Source organism: Lepidochelys kempii, chromosome 13, assembly GCF_965140265.1.
Source record: "Lepidochelys kempii isolate rLepKem1 chromosome 13, rLepKem1.hap2, whole genome shotgun sequence".
NCBI lineage: Eukaryota > Metazoa > Chordata > Testudines > Cheloniidae > Lepidochelys > Lepidochelys kempii.
Window position 1 is genome coordinate 14,226,244 of NC_133268.1, and position 13,843 is coordinate 14,240,086.

At 38.6% G+C, this 13,843-nt stretch overlaps 1 protein-coding gene across 12 annotated transcripts in view; it reads left to right on the plus strand.

The window, feature by feature from the left end:
* ZNF217 (zinc finger protein 217) overlaps positions 1 to 13,843 on the plus strand; it is a 105,819-nt gene that overhangs the window by 9,456 nt on the left and 82,520 nt on the right. For 11 of the 12 annotated variants that reach the window (XR_012154676.1, XR_012154678.1, XR_012154674.1 and 8 more), the window contains one exon: positions 8,091 to 9,878. Coding sequence is in view for 7 of the 12 variants with exons in the window: in XM_073309360.1 (XP_073165461.1) it covers positions 8,468 to 9,878 (1,411 nt within the window). In the remaining 5 variants the exon portion in view is untranslated. Of the gene's footprint in view, positions 1 to 4,081; positions 6,185 to 8,090; positions 9,879 to 13,843 lie in introns of those variants that run through there. The other variant, XM_073309364.1, reaches the window with a different exon arrangement.

Here is a 13,843-nt window from a genome sequence, read left to right on the forward strand (position 1 = left end):
AATCTGATATGCATACAGTCCCTTGAACAATGGACTCTTGATAACTGATTGGACCTCCTGGCACTACACCATACAAATAATATACCCCTTTTTTCTTGCCCATTCTGAATTCTTTAAATATTAGTTTTGGCTACTATTTGGGGATACTTTATAAACTTAATGATCCTTTAATAATTAGAAGTAATGTGGCACAACTGGCTTTATAACAATCATGTACAAGTACAGTAAACAATATTCTCAGAGGTACTCTAGAAATATAGGACCAAACTGAGCCTTGGCCTAATCGGGTACAGTTCCATTGATTTCAGTGGAGTTGCAGTTACTCGTGCCTGGGCTGTATTTGGTCCATTTGTACTTGAATATCTATGTAGCATAAAGCGAAGTTTTAAGTAGCGTTACCATATTTGAACATTCAAAAAAGAGGACACTCCAACCGGGGGTGGGAAGGTTTGCTCATGACCCCCGGTCCCTCCCCCATTCCAACCCCTTCCCCAAAGTCCCTGCCCCAACTCCGCCCCCTCCCTGCCCCATTGGACCCCTTCCCCAAAGGTCAATCAGCACCTCCCTGCACCTTCCATCAGCTGTTTTGTGGCATGCAGGAGGCTCTGGGGGGGAGGGGGAAGAGCGAGGGCATGGTAGGCTCAGGGGAGGGGGTGGGAAGGGGTGGAGTGGAGGCAGGGCCTGCGGCAGACCCACGGGTTGAGGAGTGATCGCCTCCCAGCACATTGGAAAGTTGGCACCTGTAGCCCCAGAACTGGTGCCTATACAAGGAGCCACATATTAACTTCTGAAGAGCCACAGGTTGACCACCCCTGCTCTAAGATCAACTGGTTGGTGACCGCTGCTCTAGAAGGTGGATTAATTCGGTCAACAATGGAGAAGCTTTCCTTCACTTAAGTGCAATAGCAGGCACCAATGCACCCTTTTAAGCATAGACCTGTTGTGAGTGTCACAGCTAAATACAAGATGAAACAGATTGCTTAGCATAAATAGTTAATACATTTCAAGTGACTGTTTAAGGTGAAGTGGCCTGTTAACACCCGATGAGAGTATTAGGCTGTTTAGGCTCTCCAAGTTGTATCCAATAAACAACTGATTGTAATAAAATAGAGCGCCAGAGATGGAATAAGGTGATATCAGTAGTTTATCTGTGGATTCATATTAGTAGCCAGTAATACAAATGGTACTGTTTCGGTAGTGCCAAAAACATTCAGTTGCTTCAGATTACTAACAGGATTTTTTTCTATGCTGGCATTATAGAGGACTTTTGAAGCCCTCTAAGTCTGTATTAAGATAGCAAAACAAGCTCAGCATATCAAAGAAATAGAAGACAGAATAGCTTTGAATCCAGCTCTTGGATTTAAGGGTCTGTTAATTTTAACTGTTTTTGAGGCAATCTCCTGTATCTCCGCTGGGAAAACTAGAAGTGCTGGTATGGTCTTGGTTTTTAAACAGCTGTTGCGGTGTTTGTGGGATAAATAAAACTTTAATAGGGCTATTGATTGTTGTTCCTGCTTTAACTTACGTTGAACAATACATAACTTTACTAGTAGCATAGTATAACAACTGCTTTAGTACTAGGCACATAGTCATGCCTCCTTTTCTTCAGCTAATCTTTGGTGTGTGTTAAACTATAACAGAAAACTCAAAGGATGGTCTTATTTGACACGTCTCTTGGGGTGGGGGAGAAAGCATGTTGACTTATAGATAGAGAATTTTGAAGCAGAAAGGAGTAACAAGTGAAATGAAATTAGTCCCAGTAGGTCATCTCTAAAAGAACCGTTTTGAATACAGTATAAAATAGTTTGTGTAACTTAATAAAAGGAAATCAAGCCTCTTCACTAGTCTTTCGGAAATGCTTTGAATGTCATCTTAATGCATTTTTATGTAGCAGCTTTTGTTTTATGTAGGTTAGGTAACAACAACTAAAATGAAAACACACTGATCTCAGCCATTCATAACCATAATCCTAGAATATTCATCACCATAGAATCTGGAAATCGCTATAAACCTGTAGACCTGATTTGTTTGTCTAAGGGTCACATAAGCAAATGTGTTGTGCACTAAAGTTTGCTAAACTCAGTCTCTGGTGGACTTTTGAAGGGATCAAGTTCAGTAGGGAGCATCCCTCAGGTGAGAGTAACTTGCTGCTGCTTTTGGTCAGTAAAACTGTTTTCACTGACCATTCCAAGAATCTTGCTTAGCACATCTTATCTTCTGGGATGGATGGGTGATGGAAGCGGTATCAGTCTATAAGGCGTTTGAGCTCTGACTGGATCTTGAGACACTTACTAGGGTTTGTTTAGAAGCTGATGGGAAGGGATGTCAGGAAGCCCAGATTCCCTTTGCCCCTCTGCTGTGAAGGTAGGAAAATACATATTTATCCGCTTTGAACTCAGGTTTCAGACTTGTAACTTTTCTCCCCCACCTATTAAAAGTAAAAACTTGCATTTCCCCACTCCAGAGACGACTACTGCTCTGAGGCTGCTAGGTCATTATCACCTCTCCCCCAGCCTCTTGGCTGCAGTGAGGAACAAATAGTGAAGAGAACTTAGCTACTGTATCCTTTTCTTAGGACAGGTCTACACTACTGCTTATGTTGCTCAAACTTATGTTGCTCAGGGATGTGAAAAAAAGCCATCTACTGAGTGACGCAAGTTACAGCCACCTAAGCACTGCATAACTTATGCTGACAACAGCATTCTCTCCTGTAGGCATAGAGCATCTTCACCTGTTGTGCTGCAGCTGTGTCGATGTAGTGCTTCTAGTGCAGACTAGCCCTTAGTCTGCATTTTGGCATTCCAGTCAAGAGCAACTCCTGTGCATATCTAAACTGCAGCTCATAGCTTTCCCAGATAGCACCGGTTTTAAACTGATGTGATTCTTGACAGTTTAACTGCTGCCCAACGGATTCTGAAGAGCTGCAGTGCAGGGAAACATCATTTTTGGTCCTTGACTCTAAGACCTTATCTTCACTAGGGGAAAAAACTTTTTTTTTTTTTTTTTTAAATCACACATTAGCTCAAAAGTGGTTAAAAATCCTACCCTGGCCAAGGCAGTTTGTAGTTTTCACCTGTGTTAGCAGGTTACAGCAGACAACCGTTTACCATGCCCAGTGGACACAGGTGAAAACTACAAACTGCCTGGGCCAGGGTAGGATTTTAACCACTTGTGAGCTAACTTGTAGTCAACTCTTCCTTGGTGCTTCTGCTGGTGGAGTCAGCCATTTGGGGTTTCCTCCTGAGGAATGGCAGGTTGTGCTATTGGCCCTTTGTGATCAATGTTCTGTTGTATCAATGTAGTCTTATTCTGAAAGTAAGTACTTGTAAACAGATTCCATGTTTGTCCCTCACTGACTTCCTAATTTACTTAGTTCAGTTTAGAAGTAAAAGTGTTTTCATAACTGCCAGTTCTATTAAACTCAATCTACGATCTGAAAGTCAAACTGTATTCTTTGTTTTCTGTCTGATCTATCATCACAAGTATTAATACTATTGCCAACCAGATTCTACCTTGGGTTAATGTTGTTTCCAGTGGAATTGCCCAGTTGTAGCTGCAGGATTGGCCTTGCATTTGGAGTTCATATAATTTTGTTGATTGAACCAAAATGGATCCCAATTTAGTCTGTCTCTGCAGTGCTCACAAGAGTAAAAAGTAGTAATTGTATAACTAAATTAGATGGACAATATTCTGAATGTGTCCATGGACCATGAGTTGTGTGTCAGTTCTAGATAGAGTAAAACAATGCTTTAATTCTGATTTTAAAAGTACATTTTTATTTAATAATTGAATAATTTTTAATATTTTGATTCCTTTGGGAAAGGATTTCCTTCATTGCAGTAGGAAATTGGTGCTGCTATTTATCTGAATTAAACCCTTGTCTAGTATTGATTTAATACTTGGTTTCCAAACATAAAAGGCATGCCCTACTTTTAAGATCTTTCTGACTGATGAAGGAAGTCTGAAATGTATCAGCCGGAAAACTCAGTCTTGTTTTAAAGCTCACCTTTCAACTTTTTACTCTATTTATTTATTTTTTTAACATTTACGGTTCACTTATCTTTTCCAGGTAGATTGAATTAGATTCAAACTACCAGAGTCCACATCTTGTTTTTTTACCAAAAATGTTATCTGTGACTAGATTTCATGATCTAAAAATTACAGGTGAGAGGCTCTTTTCTAAAAGTAGCTCTTGTCATATTGAACCACATCTCTTTTGACAGCAATAATTGCCCTGGTGGCAGAGAAATATTTCAGACACTGAAATAGTAAGGCATGCTATATTTCCTCAGAATGATGTGTTGAGGGTTAGTAATGGCCAGATTTTCAGAAGTGCTCACATGGAAGCGCCCATTAAGAAAAATGGAAGCGACTAGGTGCTAAGAACTTCTAAAAATCTGGCCTAAATGTGTAAAGTACTTTGAAAATCACATCTTAAATCTTCAAAGGAGCCAGGTGCCATGGCAGTGAGTCTGAGCCTATAGACTTGGGCTTGTGCTTCAGCGCTTAAAGTGATATAGATATTCCAGCTTTTGCTTGGAGCTTGGATTCCGAAGAGTGAATTATTAAACTTGTGTTTGTGAAACTTCAAAAATTCAGTCCACTATTTCCCAACACATCCAGAGAATTCATTGTCTCTAAATGGTTCCAATCTGCAAGGAGTTTTTGGTTATCTTGTTGGATGGAAGTTGGGACTAAACTTGGCCCTGGAATTTGGTATGGAGGCCTTCACTTTCTACAAGAAAGTATTTTTCGCAGTTGGTGAAAGCAGGTTTTGGTCTGCTACTAGTTTCATGTTGGTATTTCTCAGTTATGTAGTACACTGCAAGAAGGATCAAAGGAAAGATGGAAGGAACATCCTTGTCTTCTGAATATTTGCTAAAATGACATGTAGATGAAACTACATGGAAAAGATGCTTTCCCTGTAACTGAGTGCTTCTAGAATTTCATTGCTACAGAACAAATTGAGACTGTCTAAATGAAGTAGGTTCTTAACCCGTCTCTGGCACTGACCGCTTGACCTAGAACATATGTCAGTATGTGGCAGTTGCTGTTTAGAATGATTCTCTCATACACTTCAGAGGAACTTAATATGTACACAGTATTAATGAATGGCAACTGTTTCTAAAATGGGCCAGTTTCTATACCTTGCCTGAATATTCACTAAAGAATTAGGGTTAAACATATTTTAAAAAATAAATAAATAAAAAATCCACACCTGATGATAGCCCTCTTACCTAAGTGGCTTGCTGATATTGTGCTACTAGCTGCTCAGATTTTCAAGCTGCCTATTCATCTGTCTTACAAACAACATACCTTCATTTAGGCAGCTTCCATTATACAACAAAGATCACATCTGAGCTCTGCCACAGAATACCGTCCTGTCCTGTTTCTAATAACAGTCCAGGGATGTTGCTGTGTGTGTCAATCCAAAGCCTAAAATGACCGAGTCTGTGTGAAGTGATGGCAGCAGCTATAAGCATAGCTGAGAGGTTTTTTTGTGTGTGTTCAGAATATCACCAGGTTGAATCATCACTGAATTTCATGGTCTGTTACCACCCAATTTTCAAGTTCTTGACCATTTTATTTTATGAATTACTGCAACTGTACGCCACACAAGTGTAAGGTCTGTACCAAGTAACTGTACCATGCAAAGAGTCTTAGACCACTGTGATATCAGTTAAAAGGCCCACCAAAGGCCTTTATTCTACGGCTAATTTGCATGCAACAGTCCCATTGGTTGTATGAAGGATACAGCACAAATGGTGAATTACTTTGCCCAACTGCCACACCCGTGCACTCAGTTGCCACCTGCGCAAATCCCCTACATGCAGATCAACACAACCACCTGCACAACACCACAAGCAGCAAACAAAATTGCCCCTCACAACAGCACATACCCCTCATTCGCCACCCCCATAGATCTACACAACCAATGCACACAGTTACCCCAAACACACACAGCCCCTCACTGCAGCAGACCCTACTCATTTGAGATCCACGCAAATCCACACTTCTCCCATCACAACATATGCATTCACTCACCCTTCCTCATACTTACCATAAAACGATAAACTTGAATGGCAAAGCTGTGGATCCATCACTAGTATATAAATACAGCTTAAAAAATTACTGAAGACACTGAACAAAGCAACAAGTGGAAATATGAAATAAAAAGTTACTGGTGAGTTCACTTGTTTGTAATATATTTCAATATTTTATCTCCATGGAGAAATTTTGTGCATAGCACCAAAACTTTCTAAAAACAAAGCCGGCCCTATGTTACTATTGTTAGTGGACCTGACTTTTAACTGGAGTCAAAATTAATAAATGAAGTCTTTATGACTGAAGTTCACTCTCAGAAAAGAAAGAGAATTAAAATTTAAGTTTACCATGTCATAGGTTCAACCTGCTTAGTTATTACAAGAATTCCAAAACTGTATTTAGACAGGAAGAGTTGCCTCGTGGCAGTGATGGACTGAGAATTGGGACCTCTGAATTCTATTTGAGGCTCTGGAGCCATCTTAGGCAAATAGCTTAATCTTTCTTACCTCAATTTCACAAGCGATAAAAAGCATAAAATATTTAATTTACAGGAGTATGTTAAGGCTCATTGTTTATGAAAGTGTTCTTTGAGTTTTTCAGATGAATGATGGCACAGTAAAGCATGTTACAAACAGCATGTGCTAGAACACTGAAGGCGTCAAGTACATTCGGGGAAAAAATGATTAAATCCAGTGCAAGTTTAGGTTGGATTTAGGTAGTGCATTAGTTAAGTCCAACCTAAATTTGACCACTTCTCCTCATCCAGATAAACTCCTGGAAGTGTAAACTCAAAAAAACTATTTTCAGGATACCGTTATGAGAACTGACATTATGTGGGGCATAATAATGTGCCATGCACAAACTGTCTGCTTTGAAGCATAGTAATTCAAGTTGTAACTTCTGAATCTCTTGTGGGAAATTCTTGATAAATAGTGGTAACTTGTGAAACTTCATGGTTTAAGGCAAACAAAATAATTCCAGAACTCCGCACATCTGAAGAAAGCAGTGCATTCAAAATAAGTAGGTGGTGTGTGTTCCTTTTTTTTAAAAAAAAAAAAGAGTGCTTTGGACTCCGCTATATCATTTTTATTTTGACTGTTCAAAGAAGGTGACTTATTGCAGTGAATAGATTTAATTTGGTATGTAATTATGTTTACAAACTTACAGTAAGTATAACTGGTTACATCAAAAATTTTAAATACTATTTAAATGGTAAATGAGATTAAAAACATACAAATTATTTTAAGCAATTCTAAATTGGAAGCATTTGCGTTTACATTTAGACGTTGTTGGGGGTTTATTGTGTGTGTATAATCTAAAATAGATATGTAAAATGGGATTCAAAATGAAGTGTCTGCAGTTTATGCACTTAAACACAATACCTAGTTCATTTTTGTGTACAATCTAATTCTTTAAGATTTTTGCAACAGAGTGACAGACTTTTAAATAGTGGTATTAGTGAGGCTATTGTTAGTACAGGAATTTATACTATCTGCCAGTAATGTGAAAATAACTTCAAGCTGATTTAAGTTTGGAAAAGTTTAGAATTCTCCTCCTTCCTTTTCATAGGCCATAAGGATAAAATCCGAAGTGTGTCTGTCTCTGTCAAAGGCAGTTTTCACAGCACTAATGTGTAACTACTTCAGCTTGTTGCATCACTTAAAAATGCATTAATATATTCATTGAAATATGGATTCAGCAGACTTGTAATCTGAAATATGAGACATTGTGAGTTTTTAATGTAGCTGGGTAAAACACTTTTTATATAACAAATTAGTATAGAGATTAGCAGAAAAAAATGAGTTGGTGTTCAAGATTATGCTGCTTATTCCCAGTAGGTCAGGGAAGAGATGTAATCAGGTATTTCCCTAACCCTTCTTTATGGCATATTGGAAACATAGCTTGTATTTTGAATGAGTGCTAAAGACTTCTTCAATATAAAACTTATCTGTGTATTTGAGATATGATGTTTGTCTCTTTAAAAAGTCTTGTTTCATTTTTTATTTTTTTAATTTTAAAAGCTAGTTGTGGTTCTGTTTCTATAGGTGCCAGAGTTCTCTGTTCTACTGAGCCTCTTGACTCTGTCCTGCACAATAGAAGTATTTGAAATATTACGAAGGGAGAAGTAAGTACAACTGATGACTTCTACAGATTCTCTTTAAAGTTAAGTGAACTTAAACAGCTGAAAAAGTAGCTCAAGGAAACCAAACCAATGGGTATACTTTTAATGGTGTATGAATACAGATAAAAATCAATCTCCTTTGACGTGTAGCAAGACTTCCATGCAGTAGTCTTCTAGCCTAGCATATCTGCATGCATATGTGAAGAGAAGCTTACAAGTGTCCTTACTGTGACCGGAGAACGTCCCAGGAAGAACTGAGACATCACGTTAATACATGATAGGGAACGAAACCCCGGAAATATGCCAACTCAACCCCTTTTAGTATATATGGATGGACCGGATGGGATAGCCAGTACTGTTGGTGTGCAGATGGAGAACAATGATGCCTCAATGCTGATAAAAGGGACCAACACAATTTCTTACAAAAACGTGCAAGAAAAGTTCTTGATGCAAGCAGAAGGGTGTATGCCTTTGGATTGCATGTTTTGTGATCAGACTTTTAAACACCCTGAAGAACTTGGTAAGCATGTCTTAACTCAACATAGACCAACGCTTTGTGAACCAGCAGTTCTGCGTGTCGAAGCAGAGTATATTAGTCCTCTCGATAAATGTCAAGTTAGAACAGACTTGCCATCACCAAACAACAATGAGAAGGACAATGAAGAATTTAGCTGTGAAGTTTGTGGGCAAACGTTTGATGAAGCTTTTGATGTTGAGACTCACATGAAAAAGCATAAGGACTCTTTCACATATTGGTGTAATGTATGTGGAAGAAGATTTAAAGAGCCTTGGTTCCTCAAAAATCACATGAGAACACATACTGGTAAACCTGGTTCAAGAAATAAGCTTCAACAAGGTTCTGAAAGCCCAGTAACAATAAATGAGGTGGTACAGGAGCATGTAACTGAAAGTGTAACATCACCTTACAAAATCTGCATGGTTTGTGGTTTCCTATTTCTCAATAAAGAAAACTTAATTGAGCACAGTAAAGTGCACACCAAAGAGTCGGCATCCAATGGTGAGAGCCCACAAGTCACTGATGGAGCCAATAAAGGAGGACTGGCTCAGAGAGAAGAATTTCTGCAATTTTTGAACTTAAGACCAAATGTGACTTCAGAAAAGAGTAGATCAGTAAAACCTGTGAAATGGATAGCTGAACTGGATCCATTCAATACATATCAAGCATGGCAGCTCGCTACCAAAGGTAAAGTTGCTGTTGGCCATGGACAGATTAAAGAACCAGGGCAAGAAGGAAGTACAGACAATGATGATTCATCATCTGATAAAGAAGAACTTGGTGAAATTTGGAATACAAATAAAGGTAGCCAGGTTAGTCAGACTGAAAGTACTGGGAGGTCAAAAGTAAATAAAAGTAGCAGTTGTCCAGGAAATGGTACCCTGTCCCAAGACAAACTGAAACATCCCAATGTTGAAGTGCCTTCTATGGAGATGGATCCTAAATTGTCACAAAACAAGGAGAAACCAACACACTGCTCAGAGTGTGGCAAAGCCTTTAGAACATACCACCAGCTAGTTCTTCATTCAAGAGTACATAAGAGAGATAGGAGGACTGATACAGAGACTTCAGCCACTTCTAGAACATACTGTGCAGACTTAATTGTAACCCTACATGAAAATGGAGTAGTAGATCGAACAGAGGGAGGCTCTGAAGATGGATCTGAAGATGGACTACCAGACGCCCTTCATTTAGGTAAGAAGTATATATGAACATTTTAGATTAAAATAGCATAGATATCTTTGTTTTGTTTTTTTTGTACTAAGCAAGGAAATGTTAAATTATCTGCCTAATTTGTCCATCATAAACAATGACCAGACGATGATATAAAATGCCAGGGGGTGGTATCTCCATTTTGAGATCTCATTAACATATATAAAATATTTAATGTCCTTCTGTTTATGCTTTGGGTTTAGGAAATTATGATGGTAAATTAATTTACCAAACTGGATAGCAAGTGCAGGTAATGGTTAGGGAAAAAATTTACTAAAATAACTGGTTTAAAAAAAATTAAAAAAAAAAAAAGGTTTCAGAGTAACAGCCGTGTTAGTCTGTATTCGCAAAAAGAAAAGGAGTACTTGTGGCACCTTAGAGACTAACCAATTTATTTGAGCATGAGCTTTCGTGAGCTACAGCTCACTTCATCGGTGATGAAGCTGTAGCTCATGAAAGGTCATGCTCAAATTGGTAAGTCTCTAAGGTGCCACAAGTACTCCTTTTCTTTTTTTTAAAAAATAGACTTTTAAATAGTTGATTGCCACTGGAAAAAGAATTAGTTGTCACTGCAGGCTTAAAATGAAATGCAGTGTAATGTACAATCTTAAGTTAGTACTTTCTTTTTTTTTTTTTGCACTATCTAGGAAGAACAGGAGTACTAACTTGTGGCACCTTAGACTAACAAATTTATTGGAGCATAAGCTTTCGTGGGCTACAACCCACTTCATCGGATGCATAGAATGGAACATATAGTAAGAAGGTGTGTGTGTATCTACATATACACAGAAGGTGGAAGTTGCCATACAAACTGTACGAAAGAGGCTAATATTTAATTAGCCTCTTACAGTTTGTATGGCAACTTCCACCTTCTCTGTGTGTGTGTGTGTGTATATATATCTTCTTACTATATGTTGCATTCTGTGCATCTGATGAAGTGGGCTGTAGCCCACGAAAGCTTATGCTCTAATAAACTTGTCAGTTTCTAAGGTGCCACAAGTACTCCTGTTCTTTTTGTAGATACAGACTAACACAGCTGCTACTCTGAAACCTATCTAGGAAGCGAATTCTTCTTGAGAAACTGCTTAGCAACTATAGTCCAAATATAGTGACTTTCTTTTGAAAAATAATCATAGAAATGTAGGGCTAGAAGGGACCTCAGGAGGTCATCTAGACAATCCCTGAAAGGTGTTTGTCTGTCCAGTTTTTAAGAACATGCAATAATGGGGATTCCACAACCTCCCTTTGTAACTTTTCAGTGTTTATCTATCACTATAGTTAGAATGTCTTTTTCAATATCAAACCTAAATCAGCTTGTTTTACAGATTAAACCAATTACTTGTTCTGCCTTCAGTGGACATAGAGAACAGTTGATCGTATCCTGTTTATAACGGCCATTAACATATTTGAAAACAATTATCAAGCCCGCCCCTGCCCCGTCGTCTTGTCTCAAGACTAAACCTACCCACTTTAACGGTTAATCATAGGTCAGGTTTTCTAAACTTCTAATTTTTGTTCTCATCTGGATTATCTCTCCATTTTTTTCACAACTTAAAGTGTGATGCCAAGAACTGGACACAATATTCCAGCTGAGGCCTCACCTCTACTGAGTTGAGAGGGACAATTACCTCCTGTGTCTGATTTACAACACTTCTGTTTTTACGCCCCAGAATATTAGCCTTTTTTGCAACTACATCACATAGTTGGCTCAGTCAATATGTGATGCTATGTAACCCCCCAAATTCTTTTCAGCAGTACTACTGCTACTACTAGCCGGTTAAACCTATTAAACCCTGCACTTGTCTTTGCTGAATTTCATCTTGTTGATTTCAGACCACTTCTCCAATTTGTCAAAGCTGTTCTGAATTCTAATCCAGTCCCCCAAAGTGCTTGCAACCTCTCTCACCTGGTGCCATTCTTAAATTTATTAAGCATATGCTCCACTCCTTTATCCATGTCATTTAATGAAAATATTGAATAGTGCTGGGCCCAGGACAGACCCCTGTAGGACCCTACTCAATACAATTCCACTGTTTGATAGCGAACCACTGACAACTACTCTTTGAGTATGGCCTTTCACCCACCTTATAGTAACTTCAACTAGACCACATTTCTCTTGTTTGTTTATGAGAATATCACATTGGACTGCCAAAAGCCTTACTAAACTCAAGATATATCCCATCTACAACTTCCCTAATCTACCAGGCCAGTAACCCTATCAAAGAAGGAAATGCCATGGTTTGGCATGATTTGTTGTTGACAAATCCATATTGGCCATTCCTTATAACTCTGTTATCCCTTAGGTAATTACAAATTGATTGTTTAATAATTTGTTCCAGGATCTTTTCACATATTGAAGATAGCTTGACTGGTCTACAATTCCCAAGTTCTTTGTTACCCATTTTAAAGATAGGTATTATGTTTACCCTTCTTCAGTCTTATGGGACGTCACCTGTGCTCCATGAGTTCTGAAAGATAATCGCTTATGGTTCCAATATTCCTTCAGGTAGTTCCTGACGTACTCTAGGGTGCATTCAGTCAGGCCCTGCCAACTTGAGTGCACCTAACTAAAGTGTTCTTTAACCTGTTTTCCTATTTTAGCTTGTGTTCCTTCCCCCTTGTTGTTAATGTTAATTGTGTTAAGTGTCTGATCACAATTTACCCTTTTAGTGAAGCCTGAAGCAAAATAGGAACACCTCAGCCATCTGTTGTTCACTCTTCTTCCCTGCTAAGTATAGGACCTACACTTTCCTTCATCCTTCTCTTGTTAAGTATGTGTGTGTGTGTCATTTCTTACTGCTTGTTGTGTCCCTTGCTAGGTGTAACTTACGTTGTGCCTTAATCTTTCTGATTTTGTCCCTACGTGCTTGTACTATTCTTTTGTACATATACTTAACAATGTGTCCGTGTTTCCACTTTCTGTAGGTTTCCTTTTGGGTTTTTTTCCTCCAGGTTGTTAAAGTTCCTAATGAGTCCTACTGGCCTCTTTCCTCCATGTGGGAGTAGTTTGCTTTTGTGTGTCTGTCTCTTTGAGAGCTGGCAGTTTCTCCTGAACTTCTTTTCCCCTTAGATTTTCTTCCCATGGGACCTTAACTACCAGTTCTCTGGGCTTGTTAGTTTTGTTTTTAAGTCTGTTGTCCTTATTTTGGTGTTCTCACTCCTTCCTTTCCTTAGAATCAATAATTTCACGATCACTTTCACTCAAATTGCCTTCCACTTTCAGCTTTACAACCAATTCTTCCTTGTTAGTCAGAATGAAGTCTACTTAATTACTACTTCCACCTTTAGAAACAAAAAGTTGTTCAAGAATGTACTGGGCATTTTGTATTTTGACATATTACTTTTCCAACAGATGACTGGGCAATCAGTCCCCCCTTACTATCAGATCTAGTGTTTTTTGGATATTTCTATTGATTGATCTAGAAATGTCTCACATAACCCCTCCTCCTCATTTGGTGGTCTATACTAGACTCTGACCATGACACAGCCCCTCTTTCTGTTTTTGTTTTGTTCTCTTCTCTTCTCTTCCTCAGACTTTCAAATGGTCTGCCTCTAATCTCCTTCTAGACCTCCAAACAAATGTGTATTTCTGAGGTCTAATGCAACACCTCCTTTTTTCCCCCCACCCATCCTTCCTGAGCAACCCATATTCTAGCCATGAGATTTCTCACCCAGTCTCTGTGATGCAGTTAAGTAGTAATTTTAGCTTATGGACTGATATTTCCAGTTTTTCTTCCCCATATGGTCTTGCCATATTGTAAAATGAAAGTTATTCTTCATTTTCTGCTTTTGTGGAGGCAGGCAGAACAGTCTAATGTTTAGTATCTGCAGATATTAGAACTTTAAAAACTGAAGAATTAACTCTAAACAATTTGGTCACTGCTCTTGTATGTAGCATATTCCCTTGAATGATGTGACGTTAGCAAAATTCAATGTTATGGACCAAC